Source organism: Arachis stenosperma, chromosome 5 (genome assembly GCF_014773155.1).
Source record: "Arachis stenosperma cultivar V10309 chromosome 5, arast.V10309.gnm1.PFL2, whole genome shotgun sequence".
NCBI classification, from domain to species: Eukaryota; Viridiplantae; Streptophyta; class Magnoliopsida; order Fabales; family Fabaceae; genus Arachis; species Arachis stenosperma.
In genome coordinates, this window is record NC_080381.1 from 48,660,166 (window position 1) to 48,684,378 (window position 24,213).

At 38.3% G+C, this 24,213-nt stretch overlaps 2 protein-coding genes across 2 annotated transcripts; both read left to right on the top strand.

Moving 5' to 3' along the window:
* The first annotated feature begins 12,938 nt into the window (after positions 1 to 12,938).
* LOC130980773 (uncharacterized) lies at positions 12,939 to 13,956 on the top strand. Its single transcript, XM_057904419.1, has 2 exons — positions 12,939 to 13,118; positions 13,174 to 13,956. Exons 1-2 carry the CDS (start codon positions 12,939 to 12,941, stop codon positions 13,954 to 13,956), a joined length of 963 nt encoding a protein of 320 aa, XP_057760402.1.
* Positions 13,957 to 16,320: 2,364 nt separating this feature from the next.
* On the top strand, positions 16,321 to 16,809 carry LOC130980774 (uncharacterized). The gene has a single exon (XM_057904420.1). The coding sequence runs from the start codon at positions 16,321 to 16,323 to the stop codon at positions 16,807 to 16,809; it is 489 nt and encodes a 162-aa protein (XP_057760403.1).
* Positions 16,810 to 24,213: the final 7,404 nt, after the last annotated feature.

Here is a 24,213-nt window from a genome sequence, read left to right on the forward strand (position 1 = left end):
ATGAAACAAAGCCAACGAAAAATCATACTCCAATCAATAACACCAATCAAAGTTAGTCGCATTGCCTATTTAACCAAAAAGTACGGAAACATGGTTGCTATGTACTTATGAAAAGAAAAGAGGTTAGTGAAAAAAGAGTTAGTTGTCATGTAACATAGCAAACATGGCCCTTAGAACTTGAAAATTTTTTTAGAAAGATAACAAAATAGGCAAGCTCACAATTCAACTTCAAAAATCATGCATTATGCCAAAATGAATGATTTAAAATATATGTAACATACATAGTCAGGCAAATAATGTAAGAAACAAGAAAAAATAATGTTCAACAAAGCGATCATAGCAAGTTTAAAAAGCAATATGCTTTCCAACAGTAAAATCATAAGATTGATATACAAATTGGAAAGTTCACGCCTAATGTAACCCAAACCAAATAAGCATAAAGAAAGTGAATTCAAAAGGGTTATATAACAATTCGAGTTTTTGAAAATTAAATAATGAGTATTCATGATTTATTATATTTGTTGATAATTTCATTTAAAAAAATTATTTTTCTAAAAGTAAGTAAATTAAATTTTATGATATTTTGAATTTAAAATCCATTAGGATTTCTAAATAATTTCTATTATAAAGAGATATTTCAAAAAAGATAAAAAAATTATTATTATTATTATTATTATTATTATTATTATTATTATTATTATTATTATTATTATTATTATTATTATTATTAGTTCTTTTTTTTTTATTTGGCCGAAGCCAAGGAACAAAGGGAAAAGGAAACTAAATGTGGCTTTTATATACATGCCACTTTCATTTTATTAACCCATGACACTTAACTAATATTCATCTAATCATCCTCATTCATATTCATCAACGAAAGAAACTTCCAAGAAAAGAAGAAAGAGAGACCGAGAGTGTGAGTGAGGAGAACCGTGAAACCTCGGAGCTTTCGGCTTTGATTTCTTGATATCCGTAATTTCTATAAAAAAATCTAATTCGATAAAAGTGTTTGTATCCTCCTCCTCTACACGTTATCGTCATTTTTGTTCGGTAGAAGTTGATGGTGACATAACTCCCTTTCTCCTTGAGTTCGGCCAATTGGAGTTCTAGGAGGCTAATGAGCGGATAATTTATACGCTTTTTGGCATTGTTTTTAGGTAGTTTTTAGTATGATCAAGTTACTTTTAGGGATGTTTTCATTAGTTTTTATGCTAAATTCACATTTCTGGACTTTACTATGAGTTTGTGTGTTTTTCTGTGATTTCAGGTATTTTCTGGCTGAAATTGAGGGACCTGAGCAAAACTCTGATAGGAGGCTGACAAAGGACTGCTGATGCTGTTGGAATCTGACCTCCCTGCACTCGAAATAGATTTTCTGGAGTTTCAGAACTTCAAATGGCGCGTACTCAAGGCGTTGGAAAGTGGACATCCAGAGCTTTCCAGAAATATATAATAGTCCACACTTTATTCATGATTAGACGACGTAAACTGGCGCTCAACGCCAGTTCCATGTTGCTGTCTGGAGTCAAACGCCAGAAACACGTCACGAACCGGAGTTGAATGCCCAAAACACGTTACAACTTGGCGTTCAACTCCAAGAGAAGCCTCAGCTCGTGGATAGATCAAGCTCAGCCCAAACATACACCAAGTGGGCCCCGGAAGTGAATTTATGCATCAATTACTTACTCCTGTAAACCCTAGTAGCTAGTCTAGTATGAATAGGATAGTTTTCTATTGTATTAGACATCTTGGGACGTTTAGTTCTCAGATCATGGGGGCTGGCCATTCGGTCATGCCTGAACCTTTCACTTATGTATTTTCAACGGTGGAGTTTCTACACACTATAGATTAAGGGTGTGGAGCTCTGCTGTACCTCAAGTTTCAATGCAATTACTACTATTTTCTATTGAATTCGATTTATTCTTGTTCTAAGATATTCGTTGCACATCAACTTGATGAATGTGATGATTCGTGACACTCATCATCATTCTCACCTATGAACGCGCGTGACTGACAACCACTTCCGTTCTACCTTAGACCGGGCGCATAACTCTTGGATTCCTTAATAAGAATCTTCGTGGTATAAGCTAGAATTGATGGCGGCATTCATGGGAATCCGGAAAGTCTAACCTTGTCTGTGGTATTCTGAGTAGGATTCCGGGATTGAATGACTGTGATGAGCTTCAAACTCCTGAAGGCTGGGCGTTAGTGACAGACGCAAAAGAATCACGAGATTCTATTCCAGCCTGATTGAAAACCAACAGATGATTAGCCGTGCTGTGACAGAGCATTTGGACCTTTTTCACTGAGAGGATGGGATGTAGCCATTGACAACGGTCATGCCCTACATACAGCTTGCCATAGAAGGGAGTGATAAAATTGAATAAAAGCAGTAGGAAAGCAGAGATTCAGAATGAACACAGCATCTCCATGCACCTATCTGAAATTCCCACCATTGGAGTACATTTGTAACTTTATCTTTATTTTTCATTTATTTTATTTATCTTTTGAATATCTAATCCAATCATATTTGAATCAGCCTGACTGAGATCTACAAGATGACCATAGATTGCTTCATACCAACAATCTCCGTGGGATCGACCCTTACTCACGTAAGGTATTACTTGGACGACCCAATGCACTTGCTGGTTAGTTGTGCGGAGTTGTGACTAAGTGTAATTCATGTGTGAGAGCTACCAAACTATTAGAGCCATTGTTGATGATCACAATTCCGTGCACCAGAGGCACAGACGATTTCTGACGTTTTCTTCTTCTTCAACAGCACAATCAAAAAAGCTTCTCCGGAGTTTCCGTTATTTTAATTTCATACGGAGGTAGGGTTTGGTAAACTTGTGCCGATTAAATGTGTTTATTATGAGTGATTGTTTGTTTGATGATGTTTGTATGAGATTGACTTGTGTTTATGTTGAATTTTTGTGATATTTCGAGAGGGTTTTGATGATGTTTGGGTCTGTCTTCAAGTGAGAAAAACTTGATAAAATTGATGAAAAATTAGCGAGATTTGATGACTGAGAGATTAAATTAAAAGTTGCAAAAAATCGATAACCGAAAAGCTCGAAAAACGGATTTAAAATCAAGTATATATTTTGAAAGATCATAAGAAAAGATTTTGGTTTTGAAAGAGTGTTTGTCCCTAACACAAATATTATTTTTGAATATGAAAATATAGTTTGATAAAAGATTGGGGTTAAAAGATAGTAATTATATAGGTTTTGGGGGTATTTTGAGTACAAAGTAAAGGTTTCGGAGTAAATGGGATATTTTATAAGAGTTTAGGGTTATTTATAGAAATATGAAATTAAATTAGTGACTTTTCTAAATTTGAAATTAAAATTAGTAATTTTATAAAATGTTAGATTAAAAAATAAAATATTTAAAAGCTTGAAGTTGGAATATAATTCCTAAAAGCTTAAGCAGGTTTTGATATAAAAATAATAATGTTAATACTCTTTTATTATTAATACTATAATTACTTGTATCAATATAATATATTAGTATTTTATTTAAAAAGATATTATTTTATTTATGATATACTAAAAGGGTAAGCAGGGAATTGTCCTAAAAGTTTTAGAAAGACAAATCTAAAATAAGAATCTTTGATTTTCTTTCCATAAGACACTTAGGAAAAGGCGAGAGAATAATGCAAAGATAATTTATATCATGGAATAATAAGAAAGAAAAGAAAGAAAGAATGAGAAGAAAAGGAGATAAGAAGAGATATTGTTTGGCACTGAGAATGAGCTGAGATGATTGTTTACCTGCTGAAACGAGCAGGGATATGGTGGTGAGTCCACTGAGATTTGGTTTCTAGAGATACATCGGCCACTCCAGGAGAAGGCCGCACCTGTAAGGCAGAGAGGTTACTTACAAAGGTTATCAATACTTACATTGGCTAGAGAGAGCCTCATCTGTAAGAGCGAGGTTGCTTACAGAAGTTATGTTTGCATACATCGGCTTAAGAGAGTCGCACCTATAAGATAGAGGTTGCTTACAGAGGTTATGACACTGGAAGCTAAACTCAGACAAAGGTTGCTGAGTTAAGTTGGAATATAATTCAATAAATAACAGAGAATAAAAGAATTAAAAGAACGAAAGAAACTAATGAACCTCTGCCAGTTGAGAGCAGAGAACATAAGAGAAAAGAATGTATTAATTAAAGGAATCTCTGCCACATGAGAGCAGAGAATAAAGATTGAAAGAATATAACGAATCTCTAACACAGGAGAGCAGAGCACAGAAAAAAAAGAATGTATTAATTGAAAGGTTCTCTGCCACAAGAGAGCAGAGGGAAAAGATAAAGAAAAAGCTTTAAATGACTGTCTGCCACAGGAGAGCAGATGTGACCTTGCTTGGGCCTTATTGCCAAATGTATAGTGGGGATGTCCACACACTGAGAACTGTTTTCCAAATGTAAGCATATTGAAATAGTCACACTGTATGCGGCTTGGCCGTAAGACTTATATGCACATTGTATGTATTTGGAAAGCCATATACGGGACGGGACTTGTTCTGGGTAATGTCGGGAGCGGGTAGGCAATCGACACATGAGCTCATGGCCTACATTGTATAGACATGCATCATACTTATTTGCGCATACTTCTCTGTGATATGTGTTTCTGTGATTGTGTGTGTGCGTGTGCTTCTTGACTTGTAATTTTTTTGTATGTCTAGTTTGTTAAAGTTGTTTGTATTATGAGGCTTGTTGCTATTGGCCATTTGTTGAAGATCTAAGTATTCTGTTGTAGAATTCTTGTGTAACAAATAATAAAATGAACATAACTATACACCCCAACCTTATTAAGAACTCCTAGTTTTTACTCCCTATTTCCACCCCTTTCAGCTACAGGTGTGAAGATTTAGTGCAGAGCTACAGGAGCATAGATGATTATGTTTACGACTTGAGTTGTTAGAATTTATTTTTTCCTCATCGTTTATTCTTTTGGTTTTTAGAGGGGTAGGACTTGTAATTGAGGTTCTTTGAATAAGTCTATGTATATAAAGCTATGTGAATGTATATACTTTTGTGATTAAGTGATTTAAAATAAAGTTTCCTTTCATTTTCTTAACTAAAGTTTCAGTTCGTATTCACAAAGGCTCAATATTAAATAAAGATAGTATATAGTAAAAAGGTTTAGAGGTTAGTAACGCCTGAGTTTTTAGTACGATCATGAGGTGCTAAAAATTAGGGTGTTACAGGTTGCATAGGTTAAGAGTGTATCAATATTGCAATTATAGGCAAAAGACCTCAAATATGCAAAATGCATAAGTTTTGGTCACTTAGAGATTGAAAATAGTCACTTCAATGCAATTAGGTAAAACACTAGGAAAACAAGCATTGAAGCAAGAAATTGACCAAAAATTTTTCAGTTAAAACCTTTTGAGGCAATTTGACAACCATTTGGTATGCAAGGTCACATCAATAAAGAATATCATCAATAAGGACCTTGCAACACCAATTTACAAAGTGAAGCCCAATGAAACAAAAGCAGCAGGGTATCTCAGCATAACAGCAGTAAATAGTAATTCGTGCAGCTAGACAATTAAACAATTGAGCTTAGTACAGTTTCACAGAAATTCCAACATAGTGCCAAATACTTTCATCACAATACCTCAACCAAATTGACATACATATCAAGAAAGAACAATACACAACAAATCAACCAATTCTAGTGGCAGGGATCAACAAATTTAGCAGTTCAACATAATTTAGCAAATTAAGACAATTCCAAACACTTTCAGCAAAAATCCAGAACCTAATAATCCACTACAAACTAAATTATTCTAGCCTAACTAACTAAATCTACTAACTAATTAATCTAACTAACTAATCAATCAAAATTAACCAACAAAACCAAATTAACTAACTAATATAGAAATTATAAAGGAAAAATGAAGTAAAAACCTGGGAGCAGAGCAAACTAAACAGAGCAGAAATAGGGTTATGTGGACTGAACAGAGTAGCTACAATGGCCAATCAGGAGGTGGCACCGGTGGCAGTGGCTCACCGAAAGTGAGAGAGAGAGAAGGTTGAGAGGTTGTGGAGGTGGGAAAAGGAGAAGAGAAGAAGTTTACGAGTGATTTGGGCTCGCACTCTTATTTTATGCAAAAGAGGGGGAGTCATGCGTATGCATCATCTATGCGTACGCATGACTTTAAAAACAAGGGCTCGAAACATTTGAAATTATGCATGCGTGCAGTACTTGCATGATTCTCGCACAAAAAACTTTTTCTTCTGGAAAGGTATCGTTCGTACGCACGATATTCGCACGATTCTCGCACAAAAACATATTCTTTTGGGTTTGATTCTGTGCGTACACCCAGTACTCACATGATTCTCGCATAAAAACCTTTTGCTTCTGAAAAGGAATCGTGTGTACGCATGATATGAATTTTTTTAAGGCAACGTAAGCTTGAAAAAAAAAAGAATTTCTAACCTATATTTTGGCATTCTAAAAACAAAATCCAACCTAAAATAAGTCAATCGGCTAACAAAGAAAATAATTCCTAACCTATGTTATGATTAATTATCATCTTTACTTTTGGAGCAATCTAATTCTTTGGGCTGAGAAGAAGCAGATTCCTGTGAGTCTCTCTTCAATAGCGGTAGAACTTCGATGTTTGGCTGATGTATTCTGTTGAAACTATTTAGATGAATAACTTATTATTTGAACGAAGAATTCCTTTCACCATCCCTCTTATAATTTTTTGTGACAATTTGAGTGTTATGCTACTTGTAGCTAACTCAATCCTTCACAGTAGATAAAAGCATTTTGAAGTAGATCTTCATTTTTTTGAGATTGCGTAAATAAGAATTAGATATTTGCGGTCCATGTTCCTTTAATTCACATTTATAGATTGCTGATGTATTGACAAAACTTTCATCATCTACTTTTAAAAATTCAAAGCAAAGCTCAGACTAGAGGGTTGGGGGTGTAGACAATAAGAAAGAAGTATAACTGTCAAATAGAATGTAAAACTATAATCTATTATGTTACTAGATTCAATTACTTCAGTCACAAGCTAACCAATGTGTTGGACTTAATATGATAGTTAGCATGAGATTTTAGTTTATATAAATAGTGTAATAGTTTTGTGTATCTAACCCAATTATCAATCAATACAATTCAATCTTGTTCTCTCATTTTCATACATTTTTTTCATCCTAAGCCATAATCAATAGCTACAACTATTCGTTCCCATATAGTTACAACTAATTATTTGGAGAAGGATTAATTCATTATTTAAACTCAAAGAGTAAAATGTTTTTTATTTTAGTTTCGTCATGGAGTAAATTATAATTTCCAAATATTTGCATGTGAAGCTTTGAATAAATTAAGTGAAACTATAACACATGTGGATGGTACTACTTACTAATATCTATCTCCAAAGGATTAAAAATTTTCTGTGTTCATTTTTTTTAATCCAATATTGTATATCGGTGTATGCATAATTTTAGCAAATATGGGTTGGTTCGATATCTAGTATTTTGGGAGTGAAACTTACTCCTCTTATGAGTTCCAGTTTTTGAATGTGCACCAAAGATTCTATTACTTGATTAGAATGACAAAGGAAAAATTTAAGATGTAGGAGATAAAATGCTTAAAACTGGAAAAGAAAGAAAAGAAAAACTTCATAGAAAGGTAAATTTGCAAAAGGGAAAAGATTACAAGAATATCAAAAGAAATGTCAAAGATATGGAAGGAATCCTACAGAAAAGAAAGCTCTTTGCAAACTCAAAAAGTCGCTGAAGATGTGAGTGTGCAAGAGTATTTTCTGAAAACAAATTCCAACCCTTATGCTTCTAAGCTATGTCTATTTATAGCCATTTTCAACCAATCAAAATTCCTTCACGTGCTCCACATACAAAGGAACCAAACATAACAGTTCCCGCCACAATAATAGTGTGATAACCATTTTCAACTGCCTTATTATTGGTCTCCCCATTGCTTCAATCACAGATGCTCATTGTCGATATGCATCTTCGATCAACCTAGCTTGCTCATCAATGATTTCTCTTCGATCACCTTGAACACCTTTTCGACATAATCTAGACAAATGTCTTCACTTTTTTTATCATCAAATTTTTAAATTATTTTTAGCCAACAGATTGTCCCCTAGAATTGACGATTCTTTTCTTGAAACAAAGAATGTGTCGATTCAATGAAACTCCTTTTCTCTTTTATTTAAAGCATTTAAGAAAAACGAAATTTAAACCCAAAACATTTGGGATCCCTCACTAACACCAAATTTTGGAAACCACTCCACTTCATTTTCATTAAATGCCGTCCCATCATGCATACTTCTCCATTAATTTTAGGAGTTTCAACTCTCTTCAACTTAAAAACTTCTTCAATTTCGCTTATAAATACCACTGTATTAACTTGTTAGAATTTTTTCCAGAAATTTCTTTTCACAAAAGAGTATTTCACTTTCCAAATTCTACCCCCGAAGGTAAGAAGCATCTTCTTCACATTCCTTTACTGTTCATGAGACTTAAGTCCATCTTCTTCTTACTAGGCGCAAAATTATTTCATCTGTGAAGTTCTGCATCTAAAAGCAAAGCACAACTTCTTTATAGACCTCTCATTATTCATAAAGTTCATCCCTATCTACTTCTCTTTTCAAGGTATGTTTCATATATTAGCCATATATATTTGGAACTATTAATTCTGATATATCCATTTTATAAAGGAGAATTCTTATTTTACTTGTCTCGTCATTGTGCATTTTCCAGAATCGCCGTGGCCACTAGCAGCAAACCTTCCCCTTCCGCAAAAGGAAAAGAGACCATGGAGGAAACCCCATGTATGAACCGTCGGATTATAGCTCAAGATCAAGATATTATGATTGAAGACCCTATTAATGCTGCCAATGCCAAAAAAATCCTTTTCCTTCCTCAGGAATCGACCGAGTCTTCCCGTTTTTCCTTTCTCTCCCTAGTTAAGATCAGGTAATAAAATAAGACATGTACATGGCTCCCTTCAATGACCATACAAGACCATTTTGGAATAACCCTAAGACTTTGTCGAAGAGTGTGAACTACATAGCCTTGTTCAAAAGGATTGAACCAGAAAAGAAAGACTTTTGGGTTTGGCGTGTTATATATGACTTGCTTCGATTATCTAAATACCAACTTACCACTCACCACTAGATGATCGGAGCTATCTTGTACTTCTGGAGTCTGTCGACTAACAACTTCCACTTGCCATGTGGGATGGTGGGCCCGATTCTTTTTGATGTAGCAACTATTATAGGGTTAAACGCTCTCAACAATGTTGGAAATCTAACTTCCAGGGATTTCTAGCAATATATAATGGTCTATACTTTTCTTTGGATTGGACTGCCCAAAACAGGCGTTGAACGCCCAAACTACCCCCTTTCTGGCATTGAACACCCAAGGAGGACTCAAGCCAACGTTGAACGCCCAAACCTGGCGTTCAACACCCCAAGGGGAGCAAGGAAGCAGCATATCTACCCTCTAGTGGGCGTTCAATGCCCATCCTTCCAAGTTGGATGCCAAGCTCAACCCAAACACTCACCAAGTGGGCCCAAAAGTGGAATTTCGTACCTTTAGTCTAGTTTAGTTTATTTTTATAATTTCTAATTATTATTAATATCTTTTTTAGGTTTAGTGTTAGTATATGTAGAAGGAAGATCACCATTGTTGAGGATCTTCACCACCACATTCGAACCTTACACATTATTTTCTGTACAGTTTGAGAAACTAAACCTCCTATGTTAAGCTTAGGTGTTCTTGATAAACCATTATTTTATGGTTTATCTTGTGTTGAATTGAGTGGTTTTTATCACCTTTCTCCTACACCTCATGTAATTAGCATGTTATACGTTTGCCTTCCTGATTTAATACTATGATTAAAAACGTGCTTCCAGAGCCTTTAAATTGTAGATTTTTATCCATCTCTATACGATTTGATGCCGTGATCTCGGTGTTAAGTGTTTTCAGGCTTTACAGGGCAGAAAAGGCTTGGAGAATGGAAAGAAAGCTTGCAAAAATGGAAGGAACACAAAGAAATGATGGAGCTGACCAGTGAGACATGACGCGCACGCACACATGACGCGCAAGCGTGATTAGCGTAGAGGACGAGCGATGCGTACGCGTCAGACATGCGCGACGTACAGCAGTTGCAGAAAATCGCTGGGGACGATTTCGGGCCAGTTTTAGACCCAGTTTTCGGCCCAGAAACACAGACTAGAGCCAGGAAACAGTAGAGACTCAGGCGATATTATCATTCTACATAGTTTTAGTTTTAGTTTGGAATCTAGAGAGAGATTTCCACTGCATCCTCTAGGTTTTCTTCACATTTATAGTTCTTAAAATTTTACTTCTTTTGCTATTGACTTGGATATTGAGAAGGGTTGCTACCTCCATTGAAGTTTCATTTATTCCAGTTTGTTTCCTTTGTCCCTTACTCTTCCATATCCTTAATCCTTATTCAGAGTTACAATTGGATTGTTTTCGGAACTTATTAATGCAAAGAACTATTTTTACTTTTAATTGATTTTTAGTTATTGTTCATCATGTCTCACTTTTATTCCTTTCTTAATTTTGTGAAAGTTATATTCATGTCGATGAAGTAGAACTCCCACTTGACTTGGGGGGTGATTAAGAGGAGACCCTTTGAGTTGGAATGCTCAAGCGATTAGTTAATTTGGAAGTTATTGGATAATTTTCTATTTACTAATGCTAATTCTTCCCAAGAGAGAGGATTAGGACTTGAAAATAAGAATTAGCTCAATCACTTGACTTTCCTTTATTTAGTAAGGGTTAACTAAGTGAAAATAACAACCTCTTGAAGCTACACTTGAGAAATTTCAACAAGGATAGAACTTCCAATTAATCTACCCCCGGTCAAGGCTTTTTATTTGATTATATAAATTTTCAACCACTTATCTCTCTGTTCTTCAACTCTTAAAAATCCTTGGAAAACCTCTGATCAATAAAATAGCACTCTTTTGTCAGCTCGTTGGGAGACGACCTGGGATTCATACTCCCAGTATTTTATTTCTAAATTTTGTGACAACTCTTTTAAATTGATACGCGGTATCTTCATTGGTTAAGAGCTATACTCGCAACGCTATTTTCTTTATAAACTATTGATCGGTGATTTTTCATACGTCAATTTTTGGCGCCGTTGCCGGGGAGTTGCAACAGTGTGCTATTTTATTGGTTGGAATTTATTTATTTGCATTTTTTCTATTTTATTACCATGTGCTGTATGTTTCTTTCATTGAATGACGAGTTCACTACCTGATCCGAGCCTACCCGTATTTGATCCTGAAATTGAAAGAACTATTTCACGTATAAGGCAAGATCGGCGTCGGTTAGTCCTATTTGAGGACGAATCTGAAATGTCATTTAAGGAAGAAACAAGCTCCTTTCCTTCTGATTTTGTTGATTTACGCGCAGAGAACATGGCGGCTCCCAGGAGGATTACTCTCTAGGAAGCAGAAGATCCGGACTTTACACTACGACCTTTCCAAGCGCGTCATCCAAATCTGGGTGCAGATATTGAACTGAAGGCTACACTTATCAATCTACTGCCGAAGTTTCATGGCTTACCTGCTCAAGAGCCTCTCAAGCACCTCAGATATTTTCAGACAGCCTGTTCTACTGTTAGGCGTAATAGTGCAACTGAGACTTCTATCCTGCTAGCCGCCTTCCCGTTTTCTCTTGAGGGAAAGGCGAGGGAGTGGTACTATACTCAACCTGAAGCAATTGTTACAAACAGGGATACGCTTAGAGGAGAATTCTTAGAAAAATACTTTCCAACTGAAGTTACTGATAGACTGAGGAAAGAAATTTCAATGATTATTCAAGGCGAATCTAAGACTCTTTATGAGTATTGGGAGCGCTTCAATAATCTCCTAGACGCATGCCCCCGCCACATGATTGACAAGTTGGTGTTGATCAACTACTTCACACAGGGCATGAAGCCTCAGGACAAGACTACATTGGATGGTGCAAGTAATGGTTCTCTGAAAAAGTATAAGACCACACATGAAGCATGGCAACTGATCGCCAACCTGGCTGAGTCCGCTCAGAATCACAAGCACAGAAACAACCATCCCAAGACTGTGGCAAAGGTCTCCTCTAGCAACGAGACTACTGCTCTCACACAAAGTCTATGTGAGATGACCAACTTACTGAAGCAGATACACCTGAATCAACAACAACCTCAGCCTCCCCCACCACAACAGAGTCATCAACTGGTCCCTCAGAGAGTATGTAGAATACATGCTGATTATAGTCATTACACTGATGAGTGTCCACAGCTCCAACATGAGGACAACACCTTGGTAGCTATTCATAATTTCTATGATCACCCAAATAAAGGATACTATCAACAAGGTGGCAACTACAACCAAGGTGAAAACTACAATCAAAGTTGGCAGGACAACTCCAACCAGGATTGGAGAGATAATCCTAACCAGGGATAGAGGGACAACTACAACAGAGGAGGCAGAGACAAGAATGGAAATCAGAGGTGGAATAACAACAATAATAGACAGCAGAACCAAAACAGCCTTACAGAGCACCTCACCAAAGGCAATCCCAAGTGCCTCAGAACAACCAGTAGCAGACCCCTCAGATTACTTACCCCCCTTCCTCTTCTAATGATGAGTTGCAACACTCTATTGATCAAAGACAGAAGACCATGGAGAACAACCTTACTTCTACCTTAAACGGTATGAATTCTACTTTACAAGCTCTCGTCTCACAGATTGGATCACTGAACAACTCCAACAACCAGCCTTCAAGCTCCAGTGGAATTCCTTCTCAACCTTTACCCAACCCCAAGGGAGGCATCAATGCCATCACTTTAAGGTCTGGAACCACAATGCAAGAGCGAAATCATGAGGAGCCGAGACCATAAGAATACGCCCCAGCTGAAGACATGGTTGAAATGAAGGATGTTGAAGAGGAAGATGAGGTACATGACATGGTTGAGGAAGAAGCAACTCAACCAGAGAATGGCACACCAAAAGAAGCTAAAACTACCAGAGACGCCATCCCTATCCCATTTCCACACCTTGCACGGAGGCCCAGAAAGCAGATGGAACTTGACCCAAAAATGGTAGAAATCTTCAAAAAGGTTGAGGTAACTGTTCTCCCTTTTTGATGTTATTCAGCAAGTACCTAAATATGCGAAGTTTCTAAAGGATTTGTGCATGCATAAGGATAAGATTAATGAATTAGAAATTATTCCTTTAGGTAGTTCTATATCTGCCTTAATGGGGGATATACCTGAAAAATGCAGTGACCCAGGTCCATGCATGGTTAACTGTACCATTGCGGGTGTAATATTTTATGAATGCATGTGTGATTTAGGAGCGTGCATAAGTATTATGCCTTTGTCTATATATGATACTTTGAGGCTCCCTCCCTTGAAAAGATCGGCAGCTCATTTTGTATTAGCAGATAAAAGCATTATTACAGTGGTTGGAATTGCTGAGGACGTGCTGGTGAACATCAAAGGGCTCACATTTTCCATTGACTTCTACATCTTGGAGATGCCCCAAAATGACTCAAGAATACCGTCATCCATCTTGCTCGGAAGACCATTCTTGAAGACCTCAAAGTTCAAGTTGGATGCATTCTCAGGAACTTATTCTTTTGAGATAGACGACCGAGCAGTGAGCTTCAATCTGAATGAGGCTATGAAGCATCATCTGGAAGACCATTCCATCTTTCAGTACGACATTATTGATGAGATTGTAGCTGCAGTTCACCAGGAGGAAGTAGAGGAGAGGCACATGGAGCAAGGTGCAAGTGTGGGGACATCCCTTGTACTAGACAGAGACACATTACAACCGTCACTAGTTCCAGATGATCAAGTGCGTAACCATGAGCAGAGATTGGAGTTACAACCCCTTCCACCCCACCTCAAGTATGCTTACCTTGAGGATAACTAGAAGCTCCCAGTTATCATTGCAAGGGAATTCACTTTCCAACAAGAGGAACAACTACTTAGTGTGCTAAGAAGACACAAGAAAGCAATTGGGTGGCGTTTGGCGGATATAGTAGGCATCAACCCTCAAATTTGTGAGCACAGAATATTTTTAGAAGAGAGAGCAAGACCTGTCTGTCAACCCCAAAGAAGACTGAATCCCACCATCTTAGAGGTTGTCAAGAAGGAAGTGACTAGACTACTGGAGGCAGACATCATTTACGCAATCTCAGACAGCAAATGGGTCAGCCCAATACAAGTGGTTCCAAAGAAATCTGGAGTCACAACAGTAAAGAATGACCATGGAGAGCTCATTGCGATTAGGGTGCAGAACGCCTGGAGGGTATGCATTGATTACAGGCGTCTCAACCAGGCCACTCGTAAGGATCACTACCCCTTACCATTTATCGATCAGATGCTTGATCGCCTGTCAGGTAAATCACACTACTGTTTTCTAGATGTTACACTGGCTATTTTTAGATACATATAGTTCTTGAAGATCAGGAGAAAACTACTTTTACATGCCCCTTTGGAACGTATGCGTATAAGAGGATGCCTTTTGGCTTATGTAATGCACCGGCAACGTTCCAAAGATGCATGATGAGTATTTTCTCAGATCTTCTTGAAGACTGTATGGAAGTTTTCGTGGATGACTTTAGTGTGTATGGTGATTCTTTTAGCCTTTGCTTGGATAGTTTAGCTAGCGTATTAGACAGGTGTGTTAGTTCAAACCTTGTTTTGAATTTTGAAAAGTGCCATTTTATGGTCCAACAAGGTATTGTTCTAGGATACGTTGTCTCTAACACTGGTATTTCTGTAGATCCAGCAAAGGTAGATGTCATTTCTAGTTTACCTTACCCCTCCTCTGTGAGGAAAGTCCATTCGTTCCTTAGCCATGCAGGTTTTTACCATGGATTCATCAAGGACTTCAGTAAGGTAGCTTTACCTTTATCTAGATTGCTGCAGAAGGATGTTGAGTTCGAGCTGAGTGAGGACTGCATGGAAGCATTTGATAAGCTGAAGATCGCCTTGACTCAAGCTCCAATTGTGAGAGGACCATACTGGAGCCAGCCCTTTGAGATTATGTGTGATGCCTCCAACCATGCTGTAGGAGCACTGCTGGCCCAGCGCGCAGGTAAGGATCCTTTTTGTAATTGCATATGCTTCAAAGACATTAGACGATGCTCAGTCCAATTACACTACCACTAAAAAAGAGCTTCTAGCCATTGTTTTTGCTCTGGATAAATTTCAAGCCTACTTACTTGGTACTAAGGTGGTAGTGTACTCAGACCATGCAGCTCTAAAATATTTATTAGCTAAAAAAGAGTCCAAACCAAGGCTAATCCGTTGGATACTGCTACTACAAGAATTTGATTTAGAAATTAAGGATAGGAGTGGTTCTCAAAATTTAGTTGTGAACCACTTGAGTCGCCTTGAGCACAATAAGGATGACCCACTCCTATCAATGATGCTTTTCCATTTGATAGCTTGCATGCAGTATCTGAAGTAGTTTCTTGGTATGCACCTGTATCTAATTATCTAGTTAGTCATACCTTCCCTCTCAATTTTAATAAGCATCAGAAGGACAAGCTAAAAAGCGAGTCCAAATATTATATATGGGATGACCCATATTTGTGGAGGTATGGTGCTGATCAGATAATTAGGTGTGTGCCTCAATCAGAATTCTACTCCATTTTAGAGGCATGCCACTCCTCTGAAAGTGGTGGACATTTTGGCCCTCAAAGAACAGATAAAAAAATTTTAGACTGTGGATTCTGGTGGCCAACTCTTTTTAAAGATGCTACTGCCTTTCGTAAATCTTGTTTCCCATCCCAAAGGTTTGGGAATATATCCAGGAGGGATGAGATGCCCCAACAAATTATGCTATTCTGTGAAATTTTTTATGTTTGGGGCATTGACTTCATGGGTCCATTTCCAAACTCTAGTGGTTATCTTTATATACTGTTGACTGTAGATTATGTTTCTAAATGGGTGGAAGCTATTCCTACCCATACTGATGATGCTAATACTGTTGTCTCCTTTGTTAGAAACCATATTATCTGTCGCTTTAGATCACCACGAGCAATCTTGAGTGATCAAGGCATTCACTTTTGTAATAGGAGATTAGCAGGACTACTGAAAAAGCATGGGATCGTCCACAAGGTAGAAACAACCTACCACCCCCAGCCTAATGGACAAGCTGAGGTGTCAAACAGAGAGATAAAAGCGTATGTTGGAGAAGATAGTCAAGCCTCATCGGAAGGACTGGAGCACCAGGCTACAAGATGCGCTTTGGGCATATCGGATAGCATACAAGACACCAATCGGGATGAGCCCCTTCCGCCTAGTATACGGAAAAGCTTGCCACCTTCCTGTGGAGGTGGAACACAAGGCATTCTGGGCAGTGAGGGAAATCAACATGGGATTTGAGAAGGCCGAAGCTGAAATGAAAATGCAACTGCAAGAGTTAGAGAACCTTCGCTTAGAAGCATACGATAACTCCAAGCTATACAAAGAAAAGATGAAGGCTGTGCATGATAAGCACATTAAAAGGAGAGAGTTCAGACCTAGGGAATTAGTTCTCCTTTACAACTCAAGGTTGAGGCTCATGCCAGGCAAGCTGAGATCAAGGTGGGAAGGACCCTACAGAGTAGAGAAGGCAGAGCCATATAGAGTCTTCCACCTGAGCCATCCTTCAAGTTCCAATCTCATCAAAGTCAATGGACATCGCTTAAAGCTGTATCATGGTGAGAAGATGAAGGACAATAAAGAGCTAGAGGTTTTCCTCTTGGAGGACCCGCCAACAGAAGCAGATTAAGCTTGTGGACCGTCCAACTTAAGGACGTTAAAGCAAAGTGCGGGGTGGGAGACAACCCACCATGGTATGATCGTTCCTCTCTTCTCAGTTTCTATTTTTAGTGACTCTTCTCATTATTTCTGCATATAGTCTGCATTTGCGTCTGCATAAAAAAAAAGGCAGAAAGTTGCGTGGGAGCAGTGTAGAAAGTGTGCCAATCACACAAGCATCATCACGCGTACGTGTCACTTGGGATTTTGGCACTTCACGCGTACGCGTCATTGACGCGTATGCGTGACCCAGCAAAATCGATGTAAAAGGTGTTTTGGCCGAAAGTTGGGCTGGCTTGGTGCTGGCATTGTACCCAAGGCACAAATTGCATCACGCGTACGCGTCCCTGATGCGTGCGCATCATCTTCAAACTATATGCTTCCACGCATGCGTGTGCTTGACGCGCACGCGTCATATGGCATTTTGGCACACATCCCAATTTGAACAGAGAGTTGTGCGAGAGCCACATTGCCCTCGCGCTAGTAGCACAAATACGGTCACGTGTCCGCATGACCGACACTTATGCGTCACCTCCCTTTCTACGCAACCCACGCGTACGCGTCATCAGCGTAGAACCTGATCCCTGCGCCGCCACTTTTCAGATCTTTTCCTTTTCTGATCCTAATTTCTTTCTTCTTCTTTCTTTCTTTTCTCTCCATTCTTCTTCTTCTTCTTCCCTTACTCTATCTTCTTTTTCTCCCCCTTCTCTTATATTTTCTCGATCTCACATTCTCCATCATCCCTCTTTTTATCACCTTCTTCTCAAGGTTCTTTCTTTCTATTTTCTCTCCCTTCCTCCCCTTAATTATTTACTTTTGCATTATTTTACTTGGTGTTAGATATCTTAATGGGTGATTTCTTCTATAATTGCTTATGATTATTATTATGGAGTTGTTTGACAATTCATATTAATTATTTTTGGAATGCTTGCATGTTCCAATTAATTCTTTCCCTATCATATTAAACATGCACACTAAGTGTTTGTGAAAAGCCCATATGGCATTGTGCAATTTTAATTGTTCTATCTTTCTACTCTAATGCCTGTTTTTCACAAAACCCTTTCCATATTTTATTAATTTAATATAATTGTCAATACAAACGTGATTGTTAATTTGTTACAAGTGATAATACATTTTTCGTAATTAATGATTGATCTATGCTACTCATGCCCTTACCGGCATACCAATAAACATCTTGCATTTAATTGCCTTAATCTTTCTTGCTATATTTCCATTGATGTCCTAGTTACATGAAGTCGCAACCATGTGTTAACGACATCCTTCTTTACCTTGGCAAGATCATTACTTGTACGGTCCTCTTCCTTGTTCTAACCCTTGGACTTACATGTACCTTTCTTTTTCTCTTTCAGGATGGCCACCAAGAAAGGTAAAGAGAAAGCTGCCCCCAAACCACCGGCAAAGAGAGGAACTAAAAGAGCGGTAGCTACGGAACCATCTTCAACAGCTATCAAACCATCAACAAAGCGAGTCAAGAAGATCATCAAGGTCAATGAATCTGAAAAAGCCTTTCTAGCAAGGGACACTACGCGGTTCACTAACTGCTACTGTGAACAGATGTTCCCCATTCAGGCGGCGAGGAACTACAACAACCAGACCTTCTCATCTTCCCTACCAATATTGTTGACTTGGTAGAGCCTCACATTGATAGAAGACAATGGTTTTTTACGAATACAGCCACGGCAGGTCAATCTCTCATGGATAGTTGAATTCTACTCCAATTTTTACATGCCAAACTTGTAGTCTGTCTATGTCCGTCAGAAGCAGATCCCCATATTTGAGGAGGTCATTCAGCAAACTTTAAATCTTCCCCCCTCTCTAGAAGGATTGGATGCATTTCAAGAAGCCTCTCTCAGGCGTTAGCGATACCAATTTGACTGGGATGACGTTATCAGAACTATAGCACTACCTGGCAGCTCATGGATCTATGGTTACCATCGATCCTGTCTTAAGAGCATATTAGCTTCCGCACTTACTTTGGAGGCTCGTGTGTGGGGACAAATTATATCCCACTACGTCTTCCCGAGCACTCACAAGTCCTCCTTCACTGCAGACATGGTTGTTCTCATCTGGTGTATCCTTACGGACCAGCCTCTTAACTTACCAAGAGACATCCGGCAAGCCATGGGACATGTACAGATTGTGGGCAACTTACCTTTTCCCGCCTTGGTTTCAGATTTGGTCTAGGCAGCCGGAGTCCCCTATAGAGCTGGAGACACCAAGGCTATGCTTCCTCGGGATGATCAATATGTTCTGAGTGGAAAATACATCAGACCTGCAGTAGCCACTACTAGCCGGACTGAAGACCCGGCCAGAGATATCCCTTCTTCTTCCACATCACAAGCACCTTCAACAAATCAGCTGCTCCTTCAGATACTACAAAGGTTGGATCGCATGGAGCACCGTCTCAAGCGCCAGTTTACATACCTCAAGGAGCTGATTGTTGGCAACCACCCACCCACAGAAGAACCAGACTCTCCGGACTCCATTTTAACTACCAGCACTGGGAGTCTAGACGCACCCTACTATGGAAATGCTGTTACCAGTCCCCCTTTGTTCCTGACTGATGGCACCGAGGACGGTGCCAAGCTTTAAGTGTGGGGAGGTCGGTCAGTACCTGACTTCCAGAGGTAACTTCTCTTTCTCTTAGCACCAGTAGATAAATTTTCTTTTTGTTTAGATAGAATAGATTGCATAGTAATAATTAGTTGCATGTATACTCTGCTTGGTTGAAAAATAATAAGTTCTTTTCAAAGACCCTATTTTTGAAAAATTTCACTATTTCAAACCAAAATTCTATGTTAAACTTGTTTGAAGATTGTAATTTGGAACATGGTTTTAGAGCTAGAACACACAACCCAGTGAGATTTTGAGCCTAATTGTATGGTTACATTATTTGACCATGATCTTTATTCTTGTGTGTTTTCTCTCCTCTATGATTACAATCTATGATTTGCTCCATTCTATATGTCCATTATTTAATGTATTCATGCATATGTATGATTGAGGCCATCATTTTTTATTAGCTCACTATCCTAAATGGCCTGCCATTCTAATTATTCCTTGTTTGCCACTTTGAGCCTATTAATTCTCATTTGTTCTATATTTTACCACATCACTAGCCTTAAACAGAAAAACAAATTAATTACCCCAAATTGAATATTTGGTTAGCATAAGATAGAGATTGTGTGTAAACTAAATGTGGGAAAACTATAGGAACTCGGGTTAATAAGAATGTATGTTAATTGATAAATATCTAAGGTCTGAATACTACTCATGTGAAATTATGAAAACCAAATGCATTGATGCTATGATGCTTTCAAAAAAAATTTGTATAGGGTAATGAAAGCACCCCAAATGATAAGTTTAATAAAAAGAATCAATGCATATGAGGTGAAATAAAAAGAACATTTAAATGCATGAGTAGGTGCAACATACAAAGTGAGATAATGGGTATTTAGGCATGATTTTAGAAGCATAGGAAACGTGTGTGTGTGTTAGGTGAGAACTTAGGATAATCAAGGATTCAATTTTCAGCTCACTTGGCCATACATGTAACATCACCCTTACCTAAGCTCCATTACAACCTTAAGAAAGACCTCATGATGTTTGCATGTGTCCATTAGATATTTGTTGATTGGTTAGATAAAGAACAACGTTCTAGAAAGCATGAATGGAGGAGACTAGAGTGGATTACCCTATACACCTGAGTGACTAGAGTGCATATACGCTCCTAGTGAGGGTTCAAGCTTGACTATATGTTCCCGGCTTTCATGAGCTATCTCCTTACAAGTTTACTATTCTTTTATTGTGTGGTTGGGATCAGTGGAATTTGATTTCTGTTTGTCTTGAAGAACTTGTTTATTTTCTTAACCAAGTAGGTATAGACATTTCATCATATAGTTGCATTCATATGTATAGGTTGCATTGCATTGCATGAGTCATAATGTCCCTATTTATTCTTTTTGATCTCTTAGAGCTTAGCATGAGGACATGCTAATGTGTAAGTGTGGAGAGGTTGATAAACCACTATTTTATGGTTTATCTTGTGTTGAATTGAGTGGTTGTTATCACCTTTCTCCTACACCTGCTCATGTAATTAGCATGTTATACGTTTGCCTTCCTGATTTAATACTGTGAATAAAAACTTGCTTCCAGAGCCTTTAAATTGTAGATTTTTATCCATCTCTATACCATTCGATGCCGTGATCTATGTGTTAAGTATTTTCAGGCTTTACAAGGTAGAAATGGCTTGGAGAATGGAAAGGAAGCTTGCAAAAATAGAAGGAACACAAAGAAACGATGGAGCTGACCAGTGAGACATGACGCGGACGCACACTTGACGCACACGAGTGATTAGCGCAGAGGACGAGCGACGCGTACGTGGTACACGAAATTGTGATTCACACACTTTCTTCAAAATTTCGTGCAGCTGACTAGCAAGTGCACTGGGTCGTCCAAGTAATACCTTACGTGAGTAAGGGTCGATCCCACGGAGATTGCCAGCTTGAAGAAAGCTATGGTCACCTTGTAAATCTCAGTCAGGTAGATTCAAATGGTTATGGGGTTTTGAGAATTAAAAGATGAATAAAACATAAAATAAGATAGAGATACTTATGTAATTCATTGGTGATAATTTCAGATAAGTGTATGAAGATGCTTCGTTCCCTCTGAACCTCTACTTTCCTATTGTCCTCATCCAATCTTGCGTACTCCCTTCCATGGCAAGCTGTATGTTGGGGGATCACCGTTGTCAATGGCTACCTCCATCCTCTCAGTGAAAATGGTCCGGCTACGGGTTACGTAGGGCTAATCATATGTCGGTTTTTGTTCGTGTCAGAATATGATCCATTGATCCTTTTGTGCACTGTCACAGTGCCCAGCACTCGCGAGTTTGAAGCTCGTCACTGTCATCCCATCCTAGATCCTACCCGAAATACCACAGACAAGGTTTAGACTTTCCGGATCTTAAGAATATTGCCAATTGATTCTAGCTTATACCACGAAGACTCTGATCTCACGGAATGAAAGGCTCTGTTGTTAGGAGAGACAACCATGGGTCGTGAACCAGGAGGCCAAGAGATATGCATTCAAGCTTGTTTTCAGGTAGAACGGAAGTGGTTGTTAGGCACGCGTTCATAAGTGAGAATGGTGATGAGTGTCACTTGATCATCACATTCATCATGTTGAAGTGCGAATGGATATCTTAGAACAAGAATAAGCTTGAATTGAATTGAAAACAATAGTAATTGCATTAATTCATGAGGAACAGCAGAGCTCCACACCTTAATCTATGATGTGTAGAAACTCCATTGTTGAAAATATATAAGAAAAAGGTTTAGACATGGCCAAATGGCCATGCCTCCCAAATAACTTGAAACAATCAAAAAAGGGGTTCAAAGAACTGATCCCAAGATCAAAGATGATCAAAAGATGAAAATACAATAGTAAAAGGTCCTATTTACAGTGAACTAGTAACCTAGGGTTTACAGAAATAAGTAAATGATGCAGAAATTCACTTCTGGGGCCCACTTGGTGTATGCTTGGGCTGAGCATTGAAGCTTTCACATGCATAGGCTTTTCCTGGAGTTAAACGCCAGCTCTGGTGCCAGTTTGGGCGTTTAACTCCAGCTTTTATGCCAATTCTGGCGTTTAACGCCAGAAAAGGGTCTCTGACCGGCGTTTTGACGCCAATTTGGGCCATCAAATCTCGGGAAAGGTATGGACTATTATACATTGCTGGAGATCCCAAGATGTCTACTTTCCAACGCAATTGAGAGTGCCCCAATTGGGTATTTTTTGCTCTAGAAAATCCACTTCGAGTGCAGGGAGGTCAGAATCCAACAGCATCTTCAGTACTTTTTCAGCCTCTGAATAAGATTTTTGCTCAGGTCCCTCAATTTCAGCCAGAAAATACCTGAAATCACAGAAAAACACACAAACTCATAGTAAAGTCCAAAAATGTGATTTTAGCATAAAAACTAATAATTATATACGAAAAACTAACTAAATCATACTAAAAACTACCTAAAAACAAAGCCAAAAAGCGTATAAATTATCTGCCCATCACAACACCAAACTTAAATTGTTGCTTGTCCCCAAGCAACTGAAAACAAAATAGAATAAAAAGAAGAGAATATACAATGAATCTCACAATATCAATGAAACTTAGTCCCAATTAGATGAGCGGGGCTAGTAACTTTTTTCTTCTGAACAGTTTTGGCATCTCATTTTATCCTTTAAAATTCAGAATGATTGGCATCTATAGGAACTCAGAATTTAGATAATGTTATTGATTCTCCTAGTTCAATATGTTGATTCTTGAACACAGCTACTTTATGAGTCTTGGCCGTAACCCTAAGAACTTTGTTTTTCAGTATTACCACCAGATACATGAATGCCACAGACACATAACTGGGTGAACCTTTTCAGATTGTGACTCAAATTTGCTAGAGTCCCCAGTTAGAGGTTTACAGAGTTCTTAAGCACACGCTTATCAGTACGCTTAACTGACGCGTACGCGTGACAAGGAGTTTTCACAAACGACGCGCATGCGTGACATGTGCGACGTACAGCAGTTGCAGAAAATCACTGGGGGCAATTTTGGGCCCGTTTTAGACCCAATTCTCAGCCCAGAAACACAGACTAGAGCCAGAGAACAGTAGAGACTCAGGCGACATTCTCATTATGCATAGTTTTAGTTTTAGTTTGGAATCTGGAGAGAGATTTCTCCTGCTTCCTCTAGGTTTTCTTCACATTCAAAGTTCTTAGAATTTTACTGCTTTTGCTATTGACTTGGATATTGAGAAGAGTTGCTACCTCCGTTGAAGTTTCATTTATTCCCGTTTGTTTCCTTTGTCCCTTACTCTTCCATATCCTTAATCCTTATTCAGAGTTACAATTGGATTGTTTTTGGAATTTGTTAATGCAAAGAACTATTTTTACTTTTAATTGATTTTCAGTTATTGTTCATCATGTCTCACTTTTATTCCTCTCTTAATTCTGTGAAAGTTATATTCTTGTCGATGGAGTTGAACTCCCATTTGACTTGGGGGGTGATTAAGAGGTGGCCCTTTGAGTTGGAATGCTCAAGCGATTAGTTAATTTGGAAGTTATTAGATAATTCTCTATTTACTAACATTAATTCTTCCCAAGCGAGAGGATTAGGACTTGCAAATAAGAATTAGCTCAATCACTTGACTATCCTTTGTTTAGTAAGGGTTAACTAAGTGAAAATAACAACCTCTTGAAGCTACACTTGAGAAATTCCAACAAGGATAGAACTTCCAATTAATCTACCCCCGGTCAAGGCTTTTTATTTGATTATATAAATTCTCAACCACTTACTCTCTGTTCT